The sequence below is a fragment of the Oryctolagus cuniculus genome, chromosome X (genome assembly GCF_964237555.1).
Source record: "Oryctolagus cuniculus chromosome X, mOryCun1.1, whole genome shotgun sequence".
Taxonomy (NCBI): Eukaryota; Metazoa; Chordata; class Mammalia; order Lagomorpha; family Leporidae; genus Oryctolagus; species Oryctolagus cuniculus.
This window is the reverse complement of record NC_091453.1, coordinates 118055213-118082474: the sequence shown is the minus strand read 5'-3', so window position 1 is coordinate 118082474 and position 27262 is coordinate 118055213. Positions and strand designations below refer to the sequence as shown.

Below are 27262 nucleotides of genomic sequence, written 5' to 3'. Positions count from 1 at the left end.
AGCCAGAGTTACAGAGAGAGAGAGAGAGAGAGAGAGAGAGAATATCTTCTATCCACTGGTTCACTCCCCAAATGGCCACAACAGCCAGTGTTTGGCCAGACTGAAGCCAGGAACCAGGAGCTTTTTCCAGATCTCTCACCTGGGTACAAGGAATCAAACACTTGGGCCTTCCTCTGCCACTTTCCCAGGCCATAGCAGGGAGCTGGATTGGAAATGGAGCAGCTGGGACTTGAACAGCACCCATATAGGATGGTGGTGCCACAGTACCGACCCCCACCAGGATTCTAACTACTCCACTGTCCAGGCAGATTCCTGATTTACATGCTACTTCTCCGTGTAGAATATAGCATCCCTGTGGTTCAATACACTGTTTTATTTCTCTCACTTTAGTCATTTCTCCCAGTATGTCACCTACTCATCTGTCCATTTAGGTGATGTACAAGTCACTATCTCCAGTCCAGATATTTTGGGTTCTACTTAAGCTGCTTCCAACCCATCATCTTGGCTATGTCATTATCACCCCAACTTTATCTTCTATATAGTCCAGCCGTCATTTTCCTTGGTGTCTTATTTCTGTTACTGAGCTCACTATGCCTCCAGGTTTCTAGGTTCAAAACCTTGAAATCTGTATTGATTTCCCCCATGCTTTCCTCTTCCATATAGTATCAGTCACCAAATTCTTTTTTCTAGTACGTTGTCTTTTCCTTTCTTTTCATAATCTTCCAGGGCTAGGAATTTACTAGCTTGTTGAATTACACCCGGTAACTAGCCACCAAACCTCCCTCTCTGTCCATAGTACTAGCTTTCCTCCAGTTATTCCTGTTCTCTGATGCCACTTGCATAATGTCACTCCTTGTTGATTTCAAGAGAGTTTATTTTGGTGCAAGACAAACTGAATTCCATGAATATGAGGGATCTTCAGAAGTTCACAAAAAAGCATATTTTGAAAAAACTATGCCTGAGTTTCAAAAAAATTTATACCAAAATAAGCTTATCTTTTAATGTTTATAAAAACTTTTGAAGTACCCTCAGACATGAAAAATCATTAATCTGCTCAAATCAGATCTACTTTATGAGTAGACAGTACATTCCTGGCTGTTTTCCTTTTAATGTCTTTCCCTTCATCTGGAATATTCCTTTCTTCCCCATCCATGGAAACCTTACTACTATTTCATCATTTATACCCATCATCCTTCTACATAATCATTCCTCATCAGTCTGGCATATAGTAGCCTCTCCTCTGACATGATAGGCTTTCCTAAGTGGATGATTTAGATGACAATGTTATGCACTCCTGCCCAATAATACATTTTGTTTTCTGTATTGTTCTAGTTGCCTAATATTCTTTTATTGATGATTTGTCTCTATTTTTTCATTATGTTTCTTAAGGTGTATGAACCAAGCCTTTTTTGGATCTTAGCACACTGCTTTCCACAGTGTATTGCATGCATTTATAGTTTGTGAATGAATACTTCTTTGAAAAATCTTTCCTTTTTCGTGAAAACTGAGCTAGTGATTGGAGAGAAGCTTTTAGTTTCAGTGACTTGGGACTCAGTGAAAAACTCCATGTTTATCTAAATTTTCCATGGTTTTACAGGATGAGTTTTAAATCTTTTAAAATCTATGTTTTCCTATGGAAGCTGTATCCTTGATAATTTTGTCCTCCCTAGGTCTTCTCTGGCTGCACTTCTTTTTCCTGGAGGTTCAGATCATTACTGCATACAATGCAACAGGTGCTATTTAGTTAACCAGTGTTGTAGCCCATAAAAAACATTAAGTTTGAGTTCTTTAATTTTTTTCTACTCTTTTCCCCTTACAGGTTATTTCCGACAGTCTCATACATTTTTTTTTTAAGAAGAACTGAATTAAAGGGAAAGATTGGGGGGAAAACTGACATTTCATGGTCATATCAATTTTGTTTTAAATGGAATTGGATGTGGATTTTTTTCTGTGTCACTTAATACAACTAAAACCTGCCTGAGTTTTGTTTAAAGGACAGACCACATGGTGCCTTGACCTTGTATAAATTACTTTTAATCACTTCAGTGATGTTGAAATGGATTTCGCTTATGTTAACTGCTCAGAGCAATTGTGAGAACAGAATTTGTGCAAAAATATTTATCTACTGAATTATTTAAGCTTTTTCAAGGCTGCTAGAATCCAGAGGGTTTTGAGGTATGGCACATAAAGCATTGATTATCTGAAATATAAGGTGAGAATGTAGCTGCTTACCCAATACAATTTCTATGAGTACCTTTCTCAGCAGAAGGAAAAACAGAAGTGTCTTCACACTAAGGCTGAACATTTTATTCATTACTTGCTGTGAACTGTGTGTACATAGCTACACAGTATCACTTACTTGTCTTGAAGAGACACTTGGAATAGTAGCAGGTTTTGAACACATATCTTGGGCATCTTTCTTCAAATCTTATTCCCCTTTAATTGGCTTCTTTTAAAATGTAGCTACATGTAAAAGATGCCAAACCACATCAGGCAGTGAGAGACTGAGTAAAATTTAGATGGCAGCCAGGTAGGTATAAGAATTTAACATTAGGCCGGCGCCATTGCTCACTTGGCTAATCCTCCGCCTGCAGTGCCAGCACCCCGGGTTCTAGTCCTGGTCGGGGTGCCGGATTCTGTCCTGGTTGCTCCTCTTCCAGTCCAGCTCTCTGCTGTGGCCCGGGAGTGCAGTGTAGGATGGGCCCAAATGCTTGGGCCCTGCACCCGCGTGGGAGACCAGGAGGAAGCACCTGGCTCCTGGCTTCAGATCAGCGCAGTGTGCCATCTGTGGCGGCCACTTGGGGGGTGAACCAACAGAAGAGGAAGGCCTTTCTCTCTGTCTCTCTCTCACTGTCTAACTCTGCCTGTCAAAAATAAATAAATAAATTTTTTAAAAAAGAATTTAACATTAGATAAATTCCTGGGGATAAGGGTTGTCTGGATGGTCTTCGGAGAGATAGCATTGTCAGCAGGGAAGAGAAAATAAAAGAATAAAAAACATTGTCCTCTGACATCCCACTTTTATTCTAGTATACCTATTAACGTTACTCTAAATCTGTTTTCTAGCCTGCACTGTTGGACATTGAACACATAATCTGAAAGGACACATGAAGCAGTGACAAAAGAGGGAAACATGTTGATCTTTACTGTGTGTGGGAGGCAAGCTTTTTGATAGTTCATAAGTGTACAGAATCAGAAACAAGTGGGTGCTGATATTACATTTTGAATGGCTATGTTCTGCATCTAAGAATTCAAGTCTCTTGTACATGTATGAGCAAACTACCTTTCTATTTGGAAGGCCACCATTTATTTACAAGTGTGAATGAGGCATAAATCCCTAATGTAGTCCAATCTCATATTCTGCTTTGACCTTTTCTAACCTCTTATATATTTGTTGTTTAGATTGTCAGAATGGTGAAGAATTTAAAAGGCAGTCCAATAACACTGTCAATAGGTGATGGTGCCAATGATGTTAGTATGATCTTGGAATCCCATGTGGGAATAGGTAAGAACGATCTAATGAGATGACAGCTGTAAACTATCACTAGTGTGCTCTTATGTAGATAGATTGATTGTTTTGATTGCTCATCTTGAATTTGAGTTTGGGCATGTTAACTGTTAACCAATGAAAGGCCTCATCTGATAATGGAACACGTTGATCCCATGGTCCTACCCCTGGTGGGAATATGCCAATACAAAGCTAAAGGATATTTTTTTTTATTATTCTAGTAAAGTGAATTTCCTAAACCCACTGCAGCACAATTGATTGTTCAGCTCTGACTTCAATAAGCCTGCATGAAATCTTAACAGATGTTCTCACTCTTGGCCAGACTGCCTTCTTATGTTGCTGCACTATATCTTTTGAGATTCCTAACTGTTTGGGCTAAGAAAGTATAATTGATAAGATGGTTTCCCACTAGTTATGGGTGGTTTGGGCTATAGTATTGAATTTGTATGTTGACATACAACACCAGCTTTTCTACTACCTGTATCAATTTTTTCCCTGCCAAGCTACAGTTAAGCAACAAACATAATGGCTCAACAAGTTGATTTTTCATTTTTCTTTGTTTTGTTTGGGAGGTGGGTACAGATATGGAATTGGTATTACAGAGTAGGTTCCCAAATGCTGTTTTTTATTTGTAAGTAGTCCTAAATAGCATGGCACTCTTAAATTGTCTCTGGTTATCCTGTGTGGAAATGGTCTAAAGCTGCTTGAACTCATGGGATTCTTGAGCTTCTAGTCAAGAGTTTCATTCACAAAAAGGAGTTTACCATTGTCTTATTGAGCTCATAGACCACGAAACCAGTTCTTTGAGCGACATTAATGCAGCACCTGGTCTAGCATTATGTACAAGTAAGCACTTATTGAGTACCTTGAAAACAATTTTTTCATGTAGAATCCCCCCCCCAGATAATTTGTCTTGTAGTGATTGAAATGGTCATCCCATTTAATTGTTTCATATTTTGTTAACAAATAAGGACTTACCAATCAAACTTAGTTTTTACTTTGATTTGCTAAATTTCAGTGTCACTGTTTAAAAGAAAGCATTTTTTTTGTTTAAAAATGAAATGCTGAACTGTACAAATGAGCTGTAACATTTAAGCAAGTAGATAGTATGACTAATACAGGGAGTTGGTTATTCTAAAAAGTACTCACCCTATAGAGCTATTCTCTTTTTAGGTATTAAAGGTAAAGAAGGTCGCCAAGCAGCCAGGAATAGTGATTATTCTGTTCCAAAGTTTAAACATTTAAAGAAACTGCTATTGGCTCATGGACATCTATATTATGTGAGAATAGCACACCTTGTACAGTATTTCTTCTATAAGGTATGTTATAAAATATTTGAATTTAAATTGTAATTTTTAGTCCAGCATTGGCTCAGTGTGGTCATAATTTGGTCCCCTTTTTTCATATTTATTTTGTGTCCTGATACTGCAATTTGCAATCAACAAAGCGGAGAATGGTCTGTTTCATGAATCAGAAAGTAGAAATATGAAAGATATTTAAGATGAATTTTTATTTTTTTAAAAGATGTATTTATTTGAAATGTAGAATTACAGGAGGAGGGGGCAAGGGAGAAAGAGGTCTTCCATTTGCAGGTTTATTACACAAATAGCTTTAACAGCCAGTTCTGGGTCAGACCAAAGCTCAGAAGCCAGGAACTCCATCCTAGTCTCCCACATGGGTGGCAGGAACCCAAACACTTGGGCCATCTCTGCCTTCCCAGACACATTTAGCATGAAGCTAGATCAGAAGCAGAACAGCCAGGACTGGAAATGAGACTATAATATGGGATGTCAGTGATTCAAGTGGTGTCTTAACTCACTGTGTCACATTGCCAAACCCAGGATGAATTTTTAAAGACAACTTTTTTGAATTACAAATTAAGTGCTGTAAATTGTATCAGCTAGAAGTATACTTCTGTGAGTGGTAACAAATTTGTATATTCATGTAATCACCACCCCATCAAAAAGATAGTATTTGGATCATTCTACATAGTTTTCATATATTCCTTCCAAGTCTCCTTTACCTTACCCCAGATAAAAATTAATCTATTTATATCACTGTACAATGCATAGTCATATAAATAATATAGAATATATATAGTTATAATGTGTCATGTAATCTTAAGTTTTCACCTATTCTCGAACTTCATATAAATGTAATCATGTGTATTCTTTGTATCTAGCCTATTTTACTAGTTTTAGAGTTTCATGCATGTTGTGTCATGTATCAATAGTTTTCTTTTTAATACTCAATAGTATTTCAAACTACTTTTTATAGTAGTATAGAGTCATTGATCAAATGAAATTACAAAAATTAAGCAGATAGAAGCATGATTACATTTACTGACAAGTGATGGGGACAGGGCAATTTACTTGATCAGCTTTCCTTTTCTAGCCCCAGAGGCTCCTCAATATTTATGGAGTCCATAAATATTGCTTCAGCCATTTATTCTGTGCTTAATGAACTTGTCTTATGTGAAGGTGAAGTAACTGTTCTGAAGTATGCAAATCATTTTAGACTGATATGAGCAGAATTTGAGCTCTTCTCTTGTGTTCTGCTCAATAGGGTTTTAAATATTTTTTCTTTTCATTTTGAAATAATTTCAGACTTTGAAAAAATTGTAAAATCAAAAAAAAGATCTTGTATACTCTGCCTAGCTTCCTCAACTGTTATCTCCTTAAATTATCTACATTATAGTTGTCAAAATCAATGACTTTTTAAAAAACATTTATTTATTTTATTTGAGAGGCAGACTTAGAGAAAAAGGGAGAGACAGAGACTGTGAGAGACATCTTCCATCTGCTGGTTCACTCCCCAAATGGCTGCAGAAGCCAGGGCTGGGTCTCCAACGTGGGTGGCAGGGGCCCAGGGACTTGGGCCATCCTCTGTTGCTTTCCCAGGCACATTAGCAGGTAGCTGGGATTGGAAGTGGAGCAGCCAGGACTCAAACCAGTGCCTGTATGGGATGCTGGCACTGCAGGCCATGGTTTAACCTGCTGTGCCACAACACTGGCCCCATGAATTATTTTAACTAGTGTACATACTGTATTCAAATTTGTCAGTGGTCTCACTGTTACGCTCTTTGTGGTCTGTTTCTTCCCAGGATCATCCTTGTATTTAAACTTTTATGTTTTCTTAGTCTTCTTTTTGTCTTCTTGGTCTTAACATTTCTGAAGAATATTGACTAGTTTGTAGAATGTCCTTCCACTTGGATTTGTCTAATGTTTGCTTATCCTTAGAGTCAGATTGTGCAAATCTGTCAGTAACAGCACATAAATAAGGTTGTAACTTCTGTAGTGTACCATATTAGGAGGCACATGTTATCAATATGTCTCATTAATGATAATGTTAACTTTGATAACTTGATTCAAATGGTGTTTGGAAAGTCTCAAGGCCCTTAGTTCTGCCCTAAATATTTTCATTTGAAAAGAGGACTCTGCTATTGAAGCAGATCATTTTTTGATGAGATAAAGTCTATTGCTATCATTATTTATTTTGATATTCAGATTGTCCCATATTTTGGCAGTTGGGTACTACTATGTCCTTCCAACATATTCTGATAGTTTTTTGAAGACACCTTTTATTTTTTGGGACCACCTGATGTACCAGACTCCTTTTGTATTTTTCCTGCCTGAGCCCTGGATTCAGACATTTCTCCAGGCAGCTGTGGTTTCTTTTCTTTGGAAATAGTATTTAGAAATAAAAATATTGGTGCTAGTTGTAGTCATTGCTGCTGAGCTGAAGTTGATTCTAGGCCTTCTAAGTGCACAGAACTAGAATATATTATATATAAATTATCATATATAATATACACACACACACACATATATATATATATATACATGCATACACACAAAATTCCAGATTCACAGATTCGCTATAACTCTTCCTTGCAGCCAGTATCAACCTGTAGCTAAGTCAAACCTTGATGATAAGAAAGAGGAGAATAATTATGATATTGATAACCCAATATTTGTAAGGTACTTTGCTTGTTGATAAAAGCACTTTATTTTATTTATTTCTCACAAACTTTTAAACCTCACAGAGTACATAGAATTACCTCAATTTAAATATATATGGAAAGTAAGACTCAAAGGTATAATATAACTTGCTTTTGGCTCCCCAGTTAGGAAGTAAGGGAATATGAATATTTCCAGGTAGGATTCTTTCTATTTCATAGAGTCTGTTGAGTCTTGCACTCAGTAACTAACATCCCTAGATGGGAATGAAGGTTATTCTCTCTTAACCTGAACCTGGTAGGAGATCCCATGAAGATTTGCCATTCCCATCAGCCTAGTAATCTGACCATATTCCAGAGGCTTGGTTTGCCTGTGGGATTTTGGCCTGCAATTCAAGCAGCTGCCACCAGATGGAAGGAATGCTCTCTTAAGGTAAACAAAACAAACAAAAGCATTAAAATGGCAAATGTTGACCAGTAGTCAGAAATTGAGATATCGCTGTTCCCAGTATACAGGGTTATTTATGTAGGTGATGCTCTGTCTTTATTGGTATCTCCGTGCTCCTTATCATCTCTGTTACTGATTTAGCAGTAATGTTCTTTTTGTTGTTGCTGTCTTTTGTCCCAAGATGATTTATGATATTTGCAACCCTTCTTGGCTGAATTAAAAGGTCATTTCTGGGGCCGGCGCTGTAGTGTAGTGAGTAAAACCACCACCTGCAGTGCCGGCATCCCATTAGGGTGTCGGTTTGAGTCCCGGCTGCTCCACTTCTGATCCAACTCTCTGGTATCGTCTGGGAAAGCAGTAGAAGATAGCCCAAGTCCTTGGGCCCCTGCACCTGCGTGGGAGACCTGGAGGAAGCTCCTGGCTCCTGGCTTTGGATTGGCACAGCTCTGGCTTTTGCGGTCATCCAGGGAGTGAACCAGTGGATGGAAGATCTCGTTCTCTCTCTGCCTCTGATTCTCTGTAACTCTGCCTTTCAAATAAATAAATTTTTTTTAAAAAGTAATTTTTCTTATTGCATCTTTAAATTTTTATTGCCCTACTCTTTGAGTAATTCATTGTCAGATCTTCATGCTCTGTACCCCATTCAATCCTAATTGCATAATTTAACCAGGTTAATGTTTAGAAAATTATGCTTTTCAATTTATTCCTTAAAAACTATGCATTCTATTGCTTAATAAGCATTAGCCTAGCTTTAAGTCACTACTCTCTGGCCTTGTCTTACTGTATATAAGAGCACTTCAAATAGTTTGTGGAGAAATAGAATTAAAAGATATTTTATCTAGATGTAAAATATTTGAAATCTTTACATAGTTTTTCATAATACTCATTTTCCATGAACTTTTGACAACTCTGCATGTTTAAAATACATACTGCCTTGCCTTGGTTCCAGCTATCTTACTCACCTTTAAGGCCTAGTTTAAGTTCTAACTTCTTTTAGTCAGTCAGCTAATTTTACCTATGTTGCAAGCATTCTTTTGGACACTAAGGATGTACTGTAGAAAAAGACAGGATGTGTCCCTGTTCTCATGAAACTTACATTCTAGTGAGGGAGGCAGACACCCATAACACACACTTCTCAGGAAGTACCCCCATGGTCCACACTGAATTCTGCCTCCTCCAATCTTAGAATACTTGTTTTTAATAAATATGACTATGAAACGTTGCTGATAATATCTTGTCTTGTACCGTAATTGATAAAAACATATACAAATAAGTGTTACTCTTCTAGATGGTTACCTTGGGGGCTCTGTCATTTATTTTTATGCTTTATTGTGACTCGAAACATATACAGTACATTTCTTTAGAGTGCTATCCAAAGACTGGTATATTCTTCTAAATAACATGAGTTGTAGAAGATATTTATCCTTTGAGGATATGTTTGATTTTCTTTTTAAATTTTTATTAACATAAAGAGAACAAATTTCATGTGTTTATATATAAAATTCTAAGAAAATAACCATACTTATCCTCCTTCAAACCCCACCTTCCTTTTTTTCCCTTCAGTCTTTGCAATAACATACTTTCAATTCACTTTATAATCACAAGTGTAATACACCACTAACCATCGTAGTCAGCAAGTAAAAAATAAACCACTCCACAGAAAGAGAGACAAGGGCCACAAACAATAATGAAATAATAAAATGTCAATTCACTCTTATACATTTTTTGTATTTTTGTATTTTATATTAACTACCACATATCAGAGAAAACATATATGTCTGGCTTATTTCATTAAACATAATGGTCTCGATTTCCATCCATTATTTTGCAAAAGACAGGTTTTCATTCTTTTTTATGGATGAATACTAGGCCATCATGTATATATACCACATTGTCTTTATCTAGTCATCAATCGATGGACATCTGGGTTGATTCCATATCTTAACTATTGTGAATTAAGCTGCTATAAACTTGGGAGGTACAAACAACACTTTAATATGCTGATTTCATTTCTTTTGGGTATATTCCCAGGAGTGAGATGGCTGTATCATATGGTAGATCTATCTTCATATTCCAATGGAATCTTCATACTGTCTTCTATATGGTTATAATAGTTTTACATTCCTACCAACAGTGTACTAAGGTACTTTTTCCCCAAAATCCTTGCCAGTGTTTATTGTTTTTTGATTTTTCGATGATAGCCATTCTAACTAGGGTGAAGTGAAAGCTCGTTGTGGTTTTAATTTGCATTTGCCTGATAGCTAATGATGCTGAACATTTTTTCTTTTAGCTGTTGTATTTCCTCCTTGAAAAATGTGTATTCATGTCATTTGCCAGTTTCTTTTATCTTTCTTAAAAATATTTTTTATCAATTTATTTGAAAGGCAGAGTCAGAAAGAGGAGAGGCAGAGAGAGAGAGATCTTCCATCTTCCCCAGATGTCCATCAGTGCCAGATCAGACCGAATGCAGGAGCCAGGAGATTCTTCCAGCTCTCCTGCATGAGTGCAGGGGCCCAAGGACTTGGTGCATTCTCTGCTGCTTTTCCGAGCACTTTAGCACGGAGCTAGATCAGAAGTGGAGCAGCCAGGATTGAACCAGTGCCTATGTGGGATGCCAGCATCACAGGCAACTGCTTTACCTGCTACACCACAACTCAGGCCCCTGCCTAGTTCTTCACTGTTTGTTTTGTTGTTGAGTTTCCTGAGCTACTTATATATCCTAGATGTTAATCATTTATCTGATAAATAATTTGCAAATCTTTTCTCTCATGCTGTTGGTTGCCTCTTTATTTTTTTCCGTGTTTTCTTTACAGTGCAGAAGTCTCTTAGCTTGATGTAACCCCATTTGTCTATTTTTTTCTTTTATTATTTCCTGTGCTTCTGGGGTCTTACCCAGGAAGTCTTGCACAGGCGAGTATCTTGCAGTGTTTCCCCAATGTTTCCCTCTAGTAATTTGAGGTCATATATTTAGATTTAGATAATTTTTCCATTGTGAGTTTATTTTTATGTAGAGTATAAGGCAGGATTCTTGTTTCGTAATTCTGCATGCAGAGATCCAGTTTTTCCAACACTTTTTGTTGAAGCAACTCTCCTTTCTCCAAGGAGTAATTTTAGCTCATTTGTCAAAAATTAGTTGGTCTTAGATTGGTGGGTCAATTTTTGGGGATTCTATTCTGTTCCATTGATTTACATGTGTATTTTTGTGCCAGTACCAGGCTGTTTTGATTATAATTGTCCTGTAGTATGTCTTTAAATCAGATATTGTTATGCTTCTGATTTTGTTTTCGTTATTTAAAATTGTTTTTTGCTATTCAGGGTGTCTTGTGTTTCCATATGAATTTTAGGATTGTTTTTTTCTTTTTTTAACTTTTCTTTAATAAATATAAATTTCCAAAGTACAACTTTTGGATTCTAGCGGCTTTCCCCCCCCCCCCATAACCTCCCCCCACCCACAACCATCCCATCTCGCTCCCTCTCCCATCTCATTCACATCAAGATTCATTTTAAATTATCTTTACATACAGAAGAACAATTTAGTATATACTAAGTAAAGATTTCAACAATTTTCACCCACACAGAAACACAAAGTATGAAGTACTGTTTGAGTACTAGTTATACGGTTAATTCACATAGTAGAACACGTTAAGGACAGAGATCTTACATGGGGAGTAAGTGCACAGTGACTCCCGTTGTTGACTTAACCATTGACACTCTTATTTATGACGTCAGTAACCACCCAAGGATCTTGTCATGAGCAGCCAAGGCTGTGGAAGCCTCTTGAGTTCACAAACTCCAACCTTATTTAGACAAGGCCATAGTCAAAGTGGAAGCTCTCTCCTCCCTTCAGAGAAAAGTGCCTCCTTCTTTGATGGCCCGTTCTTTCCACAGGGATCTCACTCACAGAGATCTTTCATTTAGGTCATTTCTTTCTTTTTTTTTTTTTCTTTTTTTTTTTTTTTTTTTTTTTTTTGCCAGAATGTGTCTTGGCTTTCCATGCCTGTGAAACTGTCATGGGCTTTTTAGCCAGATCCAAATTCCTTAAGGGCTGATTCTGAGGCCAGAGTGCTGTTTAGGGCATCTGCCATTCTATGAGTCTGCTGTGTATCCCGCTTGCCATGTTGGATCGTTCTCTCCTTTTTAATTCTATCAGTTAGTATTAGCAGACACTAGTCTTGTTTATGTGATCCCTTTGACTCTTAAACCTATCATTATGATCAATTATGAACTGAAACTGATCACTTTGACTAGTGAGATGGTGTTGGTAAATACTACCTTGATGGGATTCAATTGGAATCCCCTGCCACATACTAAATCTACTATTAGAGGTAAGTACAATTGAGCATGTGTCGATCTGTACATCTCCCTCTTTTATTCCACTCTTAATTTAACAGGGATAACTTTTCAGTTAAATTTAAACACCTAAGAATAATTGTGTATTAATTAATTAAAGAGTTCAACCAATACTATTAAGTAGAACAAAAAAATACTAGAAGGAATAAAGTAGTAAGTTGTTCCTCGGCAGTCAGGACAAGGGCTGATCAAGTCATTGTTTCTCGTAGTGTCCATTTCATTTCAACAGGTTTCCTTTTAGGTGCTCAGTTAGTTGTCACTGATCAGGGAGAACATATGATATTTGTCCCTTTTGGACTGGCTTAATTCACTTAGCATGATTTTTCCAGATTCCTCCATTTTGTTGCAAATAACTGGATTTCATTGTTTTTGACTGCTGTATAGTATTCTATAGAGTACATGTCCCATAATTTCTTTATCCAGTCTACTGTTGATGGGCATTTAGGTTGATTCCATGTCTTAGCTATTGTGAATTGAGCTGAAATAAACATTGAGATGCAAACAGCTCTTGTATTTGTCAATTTAATTTCTTTTGGGTAAATTCCAAGGAGTGGGATGGCTGGGTTGTATGGTAGGGTTATATTCAGATTTCTGAGGAATCCCCAAACTGACTTCCATAGCAGCTTTACCAGTTTGCATTCCCACCAAAGGTGGGCTAGTGTCTCTTTTTCCCCCACATCCTCGCCAGCATCTACTGTTTGTAGATTTCCTTACGTAAGCCATTCTAACTGGGGTCAGGTGAAACCTCATTGTGGTGTTGATTTGCATTTCCCTGATGGCTAGTGATCCTGAAGATTTTTTCATGTGCCTGTTGGTCATTTGGATTTTCTCTTTGGAAAAATGTCTGTTGAGGTCCTTGGCCCATCTCTTAAGTGGGTGGGTTGTTTTGTTGTTGTGGAGTTTCTTGATCTCTTTGTAGATTCTGGTTATCTGTTGCATAGTTTGCAAATATTTTTTCCCATTCTGTCAGTTGCCTCTTCATTTTCCTATTTCTTTTGTAGTACAGAAACTTCTCAATTTGATGTAATTCCAATTGTTAATTTTGGCTTTGACTGACTGTGCCTCCAGGGTCTTTTCAAAGAAGTCTTTGCCTGTGCCTATATCTTGCATGGTTTCTCCGATGTTCTCTAATAATTTGATGGTGTGGGTTGTAGAGTTATGTCTTTAATCCATGTTGAGTGGATTTTTGTGTAAGGTGTAAGGTAGGGGTCTTGCTTTATGCTTCTGCATGTGGAAATCCAGTTTTCCCAGCACCATTTGTTGAATAGACTGTCCTTGTTCCAGGAATTGGTTTTAGATCCTTGATCAAATATAAGTTCGCTGCAGATGTTTGGATTGACTTCTGGTGTTTGTATTCTGTTCCATTGGTCTGTCCATCTGTTTCTGTACCAGTACCATGCTGTTTTCATTACAACTGTCCTGTAGTATGTTCTGAAATGTGTTATTGTGATGCCTCTGGCTTTGTTTTTGTTGTATAACATTGCTTTAGCTATTCGAGGTCTCCTGTGCCTCCATATGAATTTCAGAATCATTTTTACCCAGATCTGAGAAGAATGTCTTCAATATTTTGATTGGTATCACATTGAATGTATAAATTGCTTTTGGGTGAATGGACATCTTGATGATATTGATTCTTCCAATCCATGAGCATGGAAGATTTTTCCATTTTTTGGTATCCTCTTCTATTTCTTTCTTTAAGATTTTGTAATTCTCATCATAGAGATCTTTAACATCCTTTGTTAAGTTTATTCCAAGGTATTTGATTGTTTTTGTAGCTATTGTGAATGGGATTGATCTTAGAAGTTCTTTCTCAGCCGTGGCCTTGCCTGTGTATACAAAGGCTGTTGATTTTTTGCATTGATTTTATATCCTGCTACTTTGCCAAGCTCTTCTATGAGTTCCAGTAATCTCTTGGTAGAGTTCTTTGGATCCCCTAAATAAAGAATCATATCATCTGCAAAGAAGAATAGTTTGAGTTCTTCCTTCACAATTTGTATCCCTTTAGTTTCTTTTCCTTGCCTAATGGCTCTGGCTAAAACTTCCAGTAGTATATTGAATAGCAGTGGTGAGAGTAGGTATCCCTGTCTGGTACCAGATGTCAATGGAAATGCTTCCAACTTTTCCCCATTCAATAGGATGCTGGCTATGGGTTTTGCATCAATTGTTTTGACTGTATTGAGGAATATTCCTTCTATATGCAATTTGCTTCGTGTTTTCATCTTGAAAGGGTGTTGAATTTTATCAAATGCTTTCTCGGCATCTATTGAGATAATCATATGGTTTTTCTTCTGCAGTCTGTTAATGTGGTGTATCATATTGATTGATTTGCGAACGTTGAACCATCCCTGCATACCAGGGATAAATCCCACTTGGTCTGGGTGGATGATCTTTCCTGTGTGTTGTTGTATTCTATTGGCCAGAATTTTATTGAGGATATTTGCGTCTATGTTCATCAGTGAAATTGGTGTGTAATTCTCTTTTGGTGCTGCATCTTTTTCAGGTTTAGGAATTAAGGTAATGCTGGCTTTGTGGAATGAATTTGGGAGGATTCCCTCTCTTTCAATTGTTCTGAATAGATTGCGAAGACCTGGAGTTAGTTCTTCTTTAAATGTCTGGTAGAATTCAGCAGTGAATCCATCTGGACCTGGGCTTTTCTTTGTTGGGAGGGCCTTTATTACTGATTGAATTTCTGTCTCATTTGTGGGTCTGTTTAGGTTTTCTATGACTTCATGGTTCAAATTAGGTAGGTTGTATGTAATCAGGAATCTATCCATTTCTGATAGATTTCCCTGTTTGCTGGCATACAAGTCATTGTAGTAATTTCTGATGACTTTTTATTTCTGTTGTTACATTCCCTTTTTCATCTCTGATTTTATTGATTTGGGTCTTCTCTCTCCTTTTTTAGTTAGTTGGTCCAATGGGGTGTCAATTTTATTTATTTTTTCAAAAGAACTAGCTCTTCATTTTGCTGATCTTTTGTATTTTTTTTTTTTGGATTCAATCCTGTTGATTTCTTCTGTAATTTTAATTATTTCTCTTCTCCTCCTAGTGTTGGGTCTGGTTTGCTACCGTTTTTCTAGATCCTTGGGACTCACTGAAAGTTAATTTATTTGGTGCTTTTCCAAGTGTAGCATGAAAGTTCTATAGATATCTGTTAGATCTATTTGGGCTCTAGTGTTGATTAAATCCGTTTCCTTGATGATCTTCTGTCTAGTTGAACTGTCTATTTCTGAAAGTGGAGTATTGAAGTCCCCCAGTACTATTGTATTGGAGTCTAAGTCTCCCTTTAAGTTCCTTAACATATCTTTTAAATGAACTGGTGCCCTGTAATTAGGTGCATATACGTTTATAATAGTTACATCTTCCTGCTGAATTGATCCCTTAATCATTGTATAGTGCCCCTCTTTGTCTCTCTTAACAGTTTTGTGCTAAAGTTTATTTTGTCTGATATTAAGATGGCCACTCCAGCTCTTTTTTGGTTTCTATTGGCATGGAATATCTTTTTCCTACCTTTTACTTTCAGTCTGCATGCATCTTTGTTGGAAAGATGTGTTTCTTGTAAGCAGCAAACGGATGGGTTTTGTTTTTTAATCCATTCAGCCAGTCTATGCTTTTTAACTGGAGAGTTGAGGCCATTTACTTTCACTGTGACTATTGATAAGTAGAGACTTTGCCCTGCCATTTTCCCAAAGGTATTTCTAATATATCCTTTGAACTTCCTGTGATCTTTTACTGGGAGATTTTCTTCCTTTTCCTTCTTTCGTATTGCTGGCAATGTTTCTATGTTTCTGTGTGTAAACATCTTTTATTTTTGAAAGGTGGAGTTATACAATAAGAGAGAGAGAGACAGAGAAAGGTCTTCCTTCCATTGGTTCACCCCCCAAATGGCCACTACGGCCGGCTCACTGCACCAATCCAAAGCCAGGAACAAGGTTCTTCCTCCTGGTCTCCCATGCGGGTACAGGGCCCAAGCACTTTGACCATCCTCCACTGCCCTCCCTTGCCACATAGAGAGCTTGACTGGAAGAGGAGCTACTGGGACAGAATCCAGCAACCCAACCAGCACTAGAACCTGGGGTGCAGGCACTGCAGGCAGAGGATTAGCCTAGTGAGCCGCGACACCAGCCAACACATCTTTAAGCGTCTTTTGCAGGGCTGGACGAGTGGTGACAAATTCTTTCAATTTGTTTTTGCTATGAAAAGTCTTTATTTCACCTTCATTCACAAATGAGATCTTTGCTGGATATAATATTCTTGGCTGGCAATTGTTTTCTCTTAGTACTTGCGCTATATCTCACCATTCCCTCCTAGCCTGTAGGGTTTCTGATGAGAAGTCTTCTGTGAGTTTAATTGGAGATCCTCTGAGAGCAATCTGCTGTTTCTCTCTTGCACATTTTAGAATCTTTATATTTCACTGTGGTGAGTTTGATTACAATGTGTTGTGGCGAGGATCTCTTTTGGTCCTGTTTATTAGGGGTTCTATGTGCTTCCTGTACTTGGATGTCTCTTTCCCTCTCCAAACCCGGGAAGTTTTCTGCTAATATATCACTAAAAAAGCCTTCTAATCCTTTTACTCTCTCCATGCCTTCAGGAACTCCTAGAACCCAAATGTTGTTTTTTTAATAGTATCCTCTATATTCCCAACAATATTTTTCAGATTTCTAATTTCCTCCTCTTGTCTTTGGTTTGACTGTATACTTTCCTGTGCTCTGTCTTCTAAGTCTGATATTCTGTCTTCTATCCCACTGATTCTGTTTTTAAGGCTCTCAAATGTGTTTTTCCTTTGTTCTGTTGAATTCTTCATTTCATTTTGATTTCTCTTCAATATCTCAATTTCATGTTCTACTAAATTCCTCATTTCATTTTGATTCCTCCTTAAGATTTCATTTTCACAAGAGAGATTTTCTATCCTGTCCAGTAAGGATTTCTGTAGTTCAAGAATTTGTTTTTGAGAACTTCTAAATGTTCTTATCATAAATTTTTTGAAATCTGTATCTTGCATTTCTTCTATCTCATCATCTTCATAATCTTGTATTGGAGTGTCATGTTCATTTTGGTGATGTCATAATGTCTTCCTTGTTCTTGTTTCCTTGGTTTCTGCGTTTGTTGTTTGGCATTGTGGAGATATTCTTTGATTTCTTTTTTTTTCTTGCTGTTGTGGTTTTCTCATTATACTATGACTCTAGATTGAGGGGACTGTCTGCTTTTGGTGAATCTCTAGAGGCTTGTGGTGGGTGTGGCCAGAGAGCTCTGTTCAGTTCTTCAGGGTTAAGGGTGTGCCAAAGGTGACACACCCAGGTTTGGTTTGGTAAATCTTCTCTCTCTCTCTTTTTTTTATTCAGAAGGGAGGTAATTTCGCTCAGCTGAGCTCTTCTTCTCGATGGCAATCAGTGCCTGAGCACTAGCCCCAGTGGGTATAATATTCATCTGCTCAGTCCCAAGGACCACACAAAGGATCTGTGCAGTCCTCAGTGTAAGCTCAGATTCCCCTGCAATGTCTCTCACCGCGTAGCCAAAGCCGACCACATTGGTGGCATCTCCCACCAAGACTACTCACATCTCAGCCACACCGTGAGTTCTCCCACACACCCTCAGTTTTGTTTTTTTTTTTCCACAGTTCCGGTTCATAAGCTCCACACACTAGGTCTGAATCTCCTGTTATTTCTCCCCACCATTGTCAGGTTTTTCTGCTTGGCTGAGGGCAGCTGTTGTGTGTGTCCAAAATGGCACTTGCTCTATTTTCTTCCCTGCCTTTGTAAGGTGAGTGGAGAGAGAGAATCATGTCTGTACCGGTCCTTTGTATTTTTTTTTTCTCTCTCTAGTTATGCTCGTGTCCTTTCCCCCACTGGGCTTCAAGCCTTGTTCCCTCTAGTCTCTTCCTGCCACTTTTCTAACAGTGTCTCAGGCTACTGCCATTTCACTTCACCTCCGTTTCCAGTGCTGGTGCATAGACTCGGCAGTTTGGGGTCCTGAGCCATGAGCGCCCGTGCCCTCCACATAGGTCCATAATGTCCCACTAATTCTGGAAGAGTTTCCTCTGCAGTTTTTTTCCTAATTCTTCCCTGAGACTACACTATTTCCACTTTTATTAAACTATCTTTTCCTGGAATATCAGTGAGCTCCCTCCCTATTCCCCCATCATGGAGTCCTTCCTAGGATTGTTTTTTCTAAATCTGAGAAGAATGTCTTTGGTATTTTCATTGGGATTGCATGGAATCTGTAAATTGTTGTCAGTAGTATGGACATGTTGATGGTATTAATTCTTCCAATCCATAAATATGAAGATTCTTCCATTTTTCTATGTCTTCTATTTTTTCTTAATGTTTTATAATTTTTAGTATAAAGATTTGTCATATCCTTAGTAAAATTTATTTCTAGGTATTGATCTTTTTTGTACCTATTGTGAATTAGACTGATCTTATAAGTTCTTTCTCAGACATGGCATTACTTGGGTATACAAATTCTATTGATTTTTGTGTATTGATTTTATTATAACCTGCAAACTTTGCCAAATTCTTATAAGTTCCCATAGTCCCTTAGTGAAGTCTGTTGGCTTCCCTATTTATAGGATCATATCATCTGGAAACAGGATAGTTTGACTTCCTCCTTTCCTGTTTGTATTCCTTTGATTTCTTTTTCTTGCCTAATTGACTCTGATAAAACTTTCAGACTATGTTGAATAGTAATGTTGAAAGTAAGCATCATTATTTGGTTCCGCATCTTAGTGGCAATACTGCTCCTCTCCTTCTATACCCAAAACAACCTGAAGTCTCCTAGAACTAATTCTGGTGATTTAACTAAGAGGCAGTGTGAGAACAGTTGTGTGCCGTGGCTAAAAAGTAGGCTCTTAAATGTGCTTCCCAATGAGACATCCAGAGATATTGTGAAAAATTGACAGCAGCACTCAAATAAGTTCACGGACTACTTTAAAAGATAGTACTCATTTAAAAATCCTCATTCTGGTAGTTTTGCCTTAAGAAATTTAGTTTTTATAGTCACATGTAGTGACTCTCAAGTGGTGAATTCCCAGCTTGTATTTTTTTCTCTACTAGTTTTTAATATTCCCCAGTGATATGCTAAATCCCTAAGATTGACTTTTTTGATATTGCAAACAATGCCATCTTTCCATATTAATGATATGTTGATTGTTTGATGAAGCAATAATAAAGTTCAAATAACATTGTTACTACTGATATCAACATAATCTATTAATTTCCTGACTATTCACATTAAATGACTTTAAAGCATACACTTAACAGCAGTATGTCAGTCTGTTTTATGATTTTGGAAATTGGTGTTTAAGTTACCATATCATTAGGTGTTCATATTGGATGAGATCATTTCTTCTTGGAATAGAAAGAAGCCTCATTAAAGTAAGTGAGATCCTCTTCTACATTGGTAGGACAAAAGTTAGTTTTAATATGAATTAATCATTTTGTTTTGAATTATTTCCTTATATCTGTTATTTTATACTATTTTTACATTAGAAGGATTCAGGAATGACTAAAGATTAATTGGAATATAGTTTGTTGTTTTAGTTTAAAAGGTTTATCAAGTGAGAATACTAACCCTTCTCTTAATTTTTTTTCCAGAACCTTTGTTTCATTTTGCCACAGTTTTTATACCAGTTCTTCTGTGGATTCTCACAACAGGTTTGTGTATTTGATTTGTTTTTTGTTATAGTATAGTTTACATTTGCTGCTAATATATTTACCTTTTAGGGATTAGAGGTGTATGTCCAAAGCTAAAGGATTTCTTTTTTGCTTCAAACGGTTGATCTCCTTGGCCTTGTTTTTCACAAAAGCAAACATTTGTATCTTTACATTTTCTACTTTTCTTATTGTTTTTTTTTTCACTTTTGGAGTTGAGACGACATTAAAATGCTTTTTCATTTTTTTTTTCTTTTTTTAAGATTATTTTTATTTATTTGAATGACAGAGGTAGGGACAGAGAGAGAGGTGTTCCATCTGCTGGTTCACTCCCCAGACGACCACAGTGGCCGGAGCTGTGCCGATCCAGAGCCAGGAGCTTCTTCCAGGTCTCCCACATGGTTGCAGGGGCCCAAGGACGTAGGCCCTCTTCTACTGCTTTCCCAGGCCATAGCAGAGAGCTGGATCAGAAGAGGAGAAGCCAGTACTAGAACTGGCACCCATATGAGATGCCAGCACTTCAGGCTAGGGCTTTAAACCACTGCACACAGTGCCAGCTTGATTTTTTTTTCTTTTTTTAAAGATATATTTATTTATTTGAAATGGTTAGTGACAGAGGGAGAAAGAGAGAGACAGAGATCTTCCGTCTGCTGATTAACTTCCCAAATGGCCACAACATCCGGGGCTGAGTCAGTTGGAAACCAGGAGCCAAGAACTCCATCTGGATCTCCCGCATGGGTGGCTGGGACCAAGTTCTTGGGTCATCCTTGGCTGCTTTCCCAGACACATTAGCAGGGAGCTAGATCAGAGCTGAAGCAGAGCAGCTGGGACTTGAACCAGCACTGTAATATTGAATGCCAGCATTGCAAGCTGCTGCCTCACCTGCTGCACCACTATACTTTTTTTCTTTTTATTAATATATGCATTATGTCTCATCAATGCTATAATGTTATATTTTAATGATTTATCAAAAAATCTCATATCTTTTCAGTTTCTTACATTTATTATATAGAAAAGTGTTGATCTTGGAGTTGGCCAAGAAACTGTGATTGCTAGAAAAACACTTCCTTCTGTCTAGTTCACTACTCAAATGTCTGCAACAGCCAAGGTTGGACCAGATCAAAGCCAGGAGCCTGGAACACCATCTGGGTTTCTGACGTGTGTAGCACAGTTCCAAGCACTTGCACCCTCTTCAGCTGCTTTCCCAGGTAGATGTGCAGGCAGCTGAATTGGAACCAGAGCAGCCAGGGCTCAACCCAGTACTCTGATATGGGATATTGGTGATGCAGGCATTGGCTTGAACTGCTGCACCATAACACCAGCTCCACCATCAGGTTTCTTGTAGTCAAAATAAATAATATTAGTTACAGAGAGTTTGATAAATTCTGATCAATGAGGTTTTTTTTTAAGAATTATTTTTTTTTATTTGAAAGACAGAGTTACAGAGAGAGGTAGAGCCAGAGAGAGAGAGAAGTCTTCCATTCCACTGGTTCAGTCCCCAAATGACCACAATGTCCAGAGCTGAGCTGATCCGAAGCCAGGAGCCAGGAGCTTCTTCCAGGTCTCCCAGTGGGTGCAGGGGCCCAAGCACTTGGGCCATCTTCTACTGCTTTCCGAGGCCATAACAGAGAGCTGGATCAGAAGAGGAGCAGCCGGGACTAGAACCGGTGCCCATATGGGATGCCGGTGGTGCAGGCTGGGGCTTTATCTCACTGTGCCAGAGCGCTGGCTCCGATCAATAAGTTTTTATTGAGCATTCAAATTATTATTTTGGGGGGAGCAAAAGTTTCCTTTATTCTTTTAGAATTTTTTAATTTCTAATTAGTTTTTAGCAGATACATTATAGTTCGTAGATAAAATTCTAAGAATATAATGATATTCCTATTGATCAAAATATCTAATTATTCACTTCTTAGATGAATGAAGGTATTAAAAAGATATTTCAGAGTTTGTTAAGAAATTTGTAGCACAGTGCTAAAGGGAAATTGGTGTGATATGGTTGAAACACTGTTTTTATTTTGAAAAGAATCTGTTGTTTTGTTTTCCTTTTAAAACATGTTTTCCAAGCATAAATTGTGTGGTGGAAAGAAAAGGCATGCTTATAAAGCCAGCTGTGATTGAGACCCTAAATTCTCTAAAGGCTGCTTTGGTTATCTACCTGCTTAGATTTCTTTTTTTTTTTTTAACTTTTATTTAATGAATATAAATTTCCAAAATACAGCTTATGGATTACAGTGACTCCCCCCCCCCATAACTTCCCTCCCACCCGCAACCCTCCCCTCTCCCACTCCCTCTCCCCTTCCATTCACATCAAGATTCATTTTCAATTCTCTTTATATACAGAAGATCAGTTTAGCATATATTAAGTAAAGATTTCAACAGTTTGAACCCACATAGAAACACAAAGTGAAAAATACTGTTTGAGTACTAGTTATAGCATTAAATCACTATGTACAGCACATTAAGGACAGAGATCCTTCATGAGGAGTAAGTGCACAGTGACTCCTGTTGTTGACTTAACAAATTGACACTCTTGTTTATGGCATCAGTAATCACCCGAGGCTCTTGTCATGAGCTGCCAAGGCTATGGAAGCCTTCTGAGTTCACCGACTCTGATCATATTTAGACAAGGCCATGGTCAGGGTGGAAGTTCTCTCCTCCCTTCAGAGACAGGTACCTCCTTCTTTGATGACCTGTTCTTTCCACTGGGATCTCACAGAGATCTTTCATTTAGGTTTTTTTTTTTTTTCCCCAGAGTGTCTTGGCTTTCCATGCCTGAAATACTCTCATGGGCTTTTCAGCCGGATCCGCATGCCTTAAGGGCTGATTCTGAGGCCAAAGTGCTGTTTAGGACATCCGCCATTCTATGAGTCTGCTGTGTATCTCGCTTCCCATGTTGGATCGTTCTCTCCCTTTTTTATTTTATCAGTTAGTATTTGCAGACACTAGTCTTGTTTATGTGATCCCTTTGACTCTTAAACCTATCATTATGATCAATTGTGAACAAAAATTGATCACTTGGACTAGTGAGATGGCATTGGTACTTGCCACCTTGTTCGGATTGAATTGGAATTCTGGCACATTTCTAACTCCACCATTTGGGACAAGTCAGCTTGAGCATGTCCCAGATTGTACATTTCTTCCCTCTCTTATTCTCACTCTTATATTTAACAGGGATCACTTCTCAGTTAAGTTTCAACACTTAAGAATAACTATGTATTAATTACAGAATTCAACCAATAGTATTAAGTAGAACAAACAAAAAAAATACTAAAAGGGATAATGTATTAAGTTGTTCATCAACAGTCAGGGCAAGGGCTGATCAAGTTACCTGCTTAGGTTTCAATAGGAGTTGATGTTTGGCCCATTCAGTTACTCAGCTGGTAGGTTTATTCATTTGACAAATATTTCTTGAGTGCCTACTTTATGCAAGGCTAAGTGCTGAGGATGTAACTGTGATCAAAACAAACTCTCTTAATGTCTTGGAATTTGCAGTATAATGATAGAAGGATGACAGACAGAAAATAGCCACATATATATAACGTGTTGCTATGCGCTCTGAAGGAAACAAGCATAATAAAGGGATAGCATGTGACTCAGGGAAAGGGCTACTTTTTTCGAGAAGATGAACTGGCAAGTTCTTTATACTAGAACAACATTTGGGCAGAGAACTGAAGGAGCTATGCAGATATCTTTATTTTTTTAATTTTATTTAAGTTATACAAGCCTCATGTATTTCTATATACAGATTTAGGAACATAGAGACACTCCTCCCCACCTTCCCTCATGCCCATCCAAAAATTTGCCTTCTAGTTCAGATATTCTTTCTTCTGCCTCACCAAGTCTGCTGTTAAGGCTTTCCACTGCATTTTTTATTTGTTCTATTGTATTCTTCATTTCTAATATTTCATTTTGATTTCTATGTAAAATCTCAATTTCATGGGAAAAATTTTATTCATGTCATCTATGGTTTTGTTTAGTTCATGGATTTGCTTCTGAATACTTTCAAGTAATCCTAAGATTAAGTTTTTTAATTCCATTTCTAGCATTTCCTCAGTCTCTTCATCTTCATATTCTAATATTGAAATGTTGTTGTGGTCCTTTTGGGGGCTCATGGTGTCTTCCTTATTCTTATTGCTTGAATTTCTGCATTTGCTTTTAGTCATTTGTGAGTTGATTTTTGTTTTTTTTTTCTTCTGATGGCTATTATCTTTGAGCTATTCCTTTGTGACTTAATGGAATGTCTGCACTTTCATTGAAAACTAAGAGGTGAGTGGTTGGTGTGGCCAGGGGACTCTGATCAGTGCTTGGGCATGGGGTGAGTATCCAGGGTAACAACCAAGTTGGGTGTGGTAGTTCTCAGTGCCCGGGTGTTTGCTCCCAGTGTGTTCCAAGCCACCATATGAACCACACGAATCATGTGTGCAGTCTTCACTCTGACCACAGTTCCTACTGCAGTGAAATGCTGTAGGCAACCAAAGAGCTCCGAGTTTGTGGAGCTGCACCCAGTGATTGCCCAGAGACCCCACTACACCCTGCACCTTCTCATGTAACCACCAAGTCCCCAGTGTATCACCACACAAAGCTCCCACAGTCACTGGGTGCCCAGATTTTTTCTGCCCTGTCAGCCTGTCCAGTCAATAGAGAGGCAGATGTTCCCCAAGACAGCTCCACTTAGGATGTTGGTGCCTCACTGTCCCACGTGGTTGCCTAGCCATCTCCCAGCCAAACTCAAAAGACAGTGGGAACTGCAGTTTATTCCCTACACTAGAATCTCTTGATCACCTGCGTACATAAGAGCCACTGGCCGATTGTTGCTTTATCCCTGCTGCTGCGGCCAGTAATGCCGAGGAGAGGGTGTCCTGTCTCAGCCAATTGCTGTTCGAACACACAAAGTCTTCCGTAGCTCCCACCCACACCCAAAATGTTGCCCACCCTTTCTCAGCCAGGCAGCCAGCGCTACTGTGTAGAAATTGGGGCTAGATAAACGTGCCCTCTCTACTTCCACTGGGTCAGTGTGCAACTGCTAGCAACTGCTAGCCATCATGGCTCGAGACCAAAGGAGTCATACCACACTCTCCCTCCGGCTGTATCACCACAGGTTTCTGCAGTCCTGTCTCACCTCCACCCCCTAGCTCTAGCTTTCAGCTGGTACAGTTGTACGCCATCTTCTTGTTCATGCTGCACATCTGCACCTTCCACACAGGTCCATGGCATTCCTCTTCCTCTTGTAGGCTTTCCAGTGCAGTTTTCTCTACAGTTCTCCCCTGAGAGTACACTTCCTACACTTGTACACCTTTTTTTTACTGTTCATCCCTCACTTATTGCAGTAGGTCATTCCCTAATCCTCCACAGATATCTTAGAGGGAAAGTGTACCAGGTAAAAGGAAGGTCGCTATGGAAAAAGATGACATGATATGCAAAAATCTGATTTTTACTTTGGCCTGGTTCTATTGCTGACCATAGCAACCTTTTTTTTTTTAACTTTTATTTAATAAATATAAATTTCCAAAGTACAGCTTATGGATTACAGTGGCTGTTTCCCCCCCATAACTTCCCTCCCACCCACAACCCTCCCATCTCCCACTCCCTCTCCCATTCCATTCACATAAAGATTCATTTTTCAATTATCTGTATCACAGAAGATCAATTTAGTATATATTAAGTAAATATTTCAACAGTTTGCACTCACACAGAAACACAAGGTGTAAAGTACTGTTTGAGTACTAGTTATAGCATTAATTCACATTGTACAACACATTAAGGACAGAGATCCTACATGAGGAGTAAGTGCACAGTGACTCCTGTTGTTGACTTAACAAATTGACACTCTTGTTTTTGGCGTCAGTAATCACCCTAGACTCTTGTCATGAGCAGCAAAGGCTATGGAAGCCTTTTGTGTTTGCCAACTCCAATCTCATTTAGACAAGGCCATTGTTAAAGTGGAAGCTCTCTCCTCCCTTCAGAGAAAGGTGCCTCCTTTGATGACCTGTTCTTTCCACAGGGATCTCACTCACAGAGATCTTTTATTTAGAGTTTTATTTTATTTTGTTTTGTTTTGTTTTGCCAGAGTGTCTTGGCTTTCCAGGCCTGTGAAACTGTCATGGGCTTTTTAGCCAGATCCGAATGCCTTGAGGGCTGATTCTGAGGCCAAAGTGCTGTTTAGTACATCCGCCATTCTATGAGTCTGCTGTGTATCCTGCTCCCCATGTTGGATCGTTCTCTCCTTTTTAATTTTATCAGTTAGTTGGCCGGCGCCGCGGCTCACTAGGCTAATCCTCCGCCTAGCGGCGCCGGTACACCAGGTTCTAGTCCCAGTTGGGGCGCCGGATTCTGTCCCGGTTGCCCCTCTTCCAGGCCAGCTCTCTGCTGTGGCCAGGGAGTGCAGTGGAGGATGGCCCAGGTGCTTGGGCCCTGCACCCCATGGGAGACCAGGAAAAGCACCTGGCTCCTGGCTCCTGCCATCGGATTAGCGCGGTGCACCGGCCACGGCGGCCATTGGAGGGTGAACCAAAGGCAAAAGGAAGACCTTTCTCTCTGTCTCTCTCTCTCACTGTCCACTCTGCCTGTCAAAAAAATAAATAAATAAATAAATAAATAATAATTTTATCAGTTAGTATTAGCAGACACTAGTCTTGTTTATGTGATCCCTTTGACTCTTAATCCTATCACTATGATCAATTGTGAACAGAAACTGATCACTTTGGCTAGTGAGATGGCATTGGTACTTGCCACCTTGATGGGATTGAATTGGAATCCCCTGGCACGTTTCTTACTCTACCATTTTGGGCAAGTCTGATTGAGCATGTCTCCAATTATACATCTCCTCCCTCTCTTATTCCCACTCTTATATTTAACAGGGATCACTTTTCAGTTAAATTTAAACACCTAAGAATAATTGTGTGTTAATTAAAGAGTTCAGCTAATAGTATTAAGTAGAACAAAAAATTTATTAAAAGGGATAAGGTAGTAAGTTGTTCCTCAAAAGGCAAGGGCTGATCAAGTCACTGTTTCTCATATTGTCCATTTCACTTCAACAGGTTTCCTTTTTGATGCTCGGTTAGCATAGCAACCTTTATTGCAAGTATCTTTGGAGTATGTGTCGTTAGTCATGCTTTGTTAATCCAGAACCACACTAGATGTTCTTTGAGCTTTGAATAATATAGAAGAGGAACCAAGACTCACACATTTTATTTGAGAATTAGAGAAGGAGGGATGGAAGGAAAATGTTTTCCATCTACTGGTTTGATTCCCAAATACCCACAACACTCAGCCTTGGGGCAAGCCAACTCAATCCAGGTCTCCCATGTGAGTGGAAGAGACCCAAGTACTTGAGCCATTGTCTGTCT

General features: G+C 38.5%; 1 protein-coding gene across 24 annotated transcripts in view; it reads left to right on the top strand.

The window, feature by feature from the left end:
* ATP11C (ATPase phospholipid transporting 11C) overlaps nt 1-27262 on the top strand; it is a 207749-nt gene that overhangs the window by 151182 nt on the left and 29305 nt on the right. For 22 of the 24 annotated variants that reach the window (XR_011385560.1, XR_011385562.1, XR_011385561.1 and 19 more), the window contains 3 exons: nt 3403-3505; nt 4682-4827; nt 19857-19916. Coding sequence is in view for 20 of the 24 variants with exons in the window: in XM_051831579.2 (XP_051687539.1) it covers nt 3403-3505; nt 4682-4827; nt 19857-19916 (309 nt within the window). In the remaining 4 variants the exon portion in view is untranslated. The remainder of the gene's footprint in view (nt 1-3402; nt 3506-4681; nt 4828-19856; nt 19917-27262) is intronic. The other 2 variants (XM_070066970.1, XM_051831586.2) reach the window with 1 other exon arrangement.